The sequence below is a fragment of the Amphimedon queenslandica genome, unplaced genomic scaffold (assembly GCF_000090795.2).
Source record: "Amphimedon queenslandica unplaced genomic scaffold, v1.1 AMPQUscaffold_13118, whole genome shotgun sequence".
Lineage (NCBI taxonomy): Eukaryota > Metazoa > Porifera > Demospongiae > Haplosclerida > Niphatidae > Amphimedon > Amphimedon queenslandica.
The window spans coordinates 69,843-72,476 of record NW_003546646.1 but is presented as its reverse complement, the minus strand read 5'-3'; the positions used below and the strand labels follow the sequence as shown (position 1 = coordinate 72,476).

Here is a 2,634-nt window from a genome sequence, read left to right as displayed (position 1 = left end):
TGTGACCTACATTATAGCTGGAAAATTTGGCAGTCTAAAACTTGGTGGTTTTGCATCAAAATTGCCTAAATATAGTACTGATTGTTTTTTAATTTGGCAATTTAATATTTTGTCTTTACTTTGAGTACTCTCAAGTTTTATTGAAGCTGCTGCTTGCCCACAATCTTGACTAAAATACTATATAACTGGTTATTTTTGAGGGTTGCAAATTTCACAGATTTCTTCCTGATTAATGGCACACGTGGTAAAATTCGCAAATTTAAATCTGCAAATTAGAATTTTAGTAGATTTCACGAAATATATAAGACCCACAAAATCACCAACTATATATATATGTATATAAACACAGTGATTTGGTATTTTTTTGATATTACAATGCTCATGATGGAATCTGCCCAATGCAATTATTATTGATGGTTATAATATTGGCTGTTACAATATTGGTGGTTTTTATTTTGACCCACCAATCTGCAAAATTTAATTCTCCACCAAATTTTCTGGCTATATGGTATATCTGCATGAGCTTTAGGTGCTATCAGCATAGATATTATACACGGAACAGGATTGGAAACAAGGATCACGTGAGTGCATTATGCATTGAAATCAACCTAGTTTGCCGGGAACTGGTTAATTTGTGGTTATTAAAAGTAATTCCGTAATGGAGATAAATGGAGATTGTTAGAGTTGTGGGACGTTCTAGACAATACCTGGCAGTTTTATTATGACAAGGTATCTAGCTCTATGGCTACTTCTTAACATCCTACAATGGACTAAGATGTTTGTTTTGGTGCGCATCTGTTAGTTTGAGAGTAATGGCATCCTGGCTTAAGATCCCTTTGTTTTAGCACGCCATAACTTTTTTGAAACATTGTTTCCAATCCTGTTTTGTGTATAATATCTATGCTATCAGCTATAGTACTAAAGCTAAATATTTACACAAAATCAAGTAATATGTAATAGCTCATGTTTTAAGTTTTGTAGGACCATTTTATGATATGCCATGTGATGTGGGCCATATCAATTTTTTCTCCTGGTGCTATGTAGGACCATTTTATGATATGCCATGTGATGTGGGCCATATCAATTTTTTCTCCTAGGGGTGCTATGTATTCTGTTGGCAGTCCTTGTCCTTATGTCAAAAGATTCTTAGATACCAATCATATCCATAAATAATAACTCATTAACTTCTTTTACATTTTTGAAAGGTAGAGAAATGGTTTCAAAAATTGCTTTTAAAAAACTTATCAGAGTAAAAAGCACACATACCACTGTATCAATTAGACACTATTCTACTGTCAGAAAAGCTCAAATGAGAGTCATTATAAGGCAATACAAAAGTTTGCTATAGTCATGCAGATCATTGCATGCAGCAAAATAGTTTAATTGTGAAATTTGAGTGTTTTAACTAGTTTTATAGCAGACTAGTCTCGCTATAGCCAGACCATTCCCCAGCCTACAGCTGGGGAACTGGTCTGGCTAGTGAGACTAATAGCAGACATATTTGTATCATATAGAGGTGATCAAGACATTTAGATGGCATCATTAGCCTAATAATTTTATACTTGCAGTTATTATAAATGTAAAACTTGGATGAAAACGATTAGATATGAATTTATGATGATTCTTTATCAATTTCACATCCACTTCCTTACGTCCCTTTTTGGTCACATCCATGCCTTATATGTGATACATGTATAATTCTTAATTACAATTAATGTTTAAATTATAGCTCATAATGAGGAACAGATTAACAAGCTTAAAGAGGTTGTATTATCACTTGAGAAGAAAGTTTCAGGGTTAAAAAAGGAACTGGTATTAATATTTGATCAAATTCTAAAAGAAGGTATGCATGTATAATGCCTAAAATTTTAAGTTATTTTATTATTTCAGGAGAGACATCTGGAATTATTTCAATATTTCCTGATAATGTGTATCTCTTTAGTCCATCGGCAAATCACTGTAGGGCAGTGATTGGTACACTGGAGGACTCACATCAACTGGTTAACTTGAGCTATTCATCGTCTGATATTGTTCTGATGCTAGTGCCAAAGCTGTTGAGTTTAAAAACAATTGAAATGCTTACCATAGAATATACTGGTTTAACCCATGAATGCATCCTTACCCTTGCATCCCTCTTAGCAAGAAATGATTCGTTAAAAGCACTATCTATCAATTATGATTCCATTGGAGATGATGGTGTCATAACACTAGCAGAATCTTTGAGGAATAATGGGTCACTCCAATGTCTATATCTTCATGGGAATGGTAACATAACCTCAGCCAGTATTGGCTCACTGGTTGAGCTTTTACATTACAATGATTCACTTTCAGCACTCTCTGTATTCCAAACTGGCATTGGTACTGATGGAGCATTGGCCTTAGTTGATTGTCTCACAACTAATGGGAAGCTGAAGCTTGCACTGGATGTACGGCATAAACATGCATGCCACAGTTATGAAAATATTAAAGATAGAATATCTTTTCTAGAAAATTTAGAAGCTGATGATAAATTCTTTTGTTAACTTGTATTTCAAAGCTAATGAAGCTAGGAAACATGACTTTGTCAACCATGATACATGTTAACTTCACTAGCCAATGTACCATCATATACTATGGTGTCATTGAGGCTGAACA

At 33.9% G+C, this 2,634-nt stretch overlaps 1 protein-coding gene across 1 annotated transcript in view; it reads left to right on the top strand.

Annotated features, from left to right (window-relative positions):
* LOC109585104 (protein NLRC3-like) overlaps positions 1 to 2,596 on the top strand; it is a 3,132-nt gene extending 536 nt beyond the window's left edge. The window contains exons 3-4 of the mRNA XM_020001049.1: positions 1,730 to 1,843; positions 1,891 to 2,596. Of these exons, the coding sequence (XP_019856608.1) occupies positions 1,730 to 1,843; positions 1,891 to 2,522 (746 nt within the window). The 3' untranslated portion in view covers positions 2,523 to 2,596. The remainder of the gene's footprint in view (positions 1 to 1,729; positions 1,844 to 1,890) is intronic.
* The last annotated feature ends 38 nt before the right edge of the window (positions 2,597 to 2,634 follow it).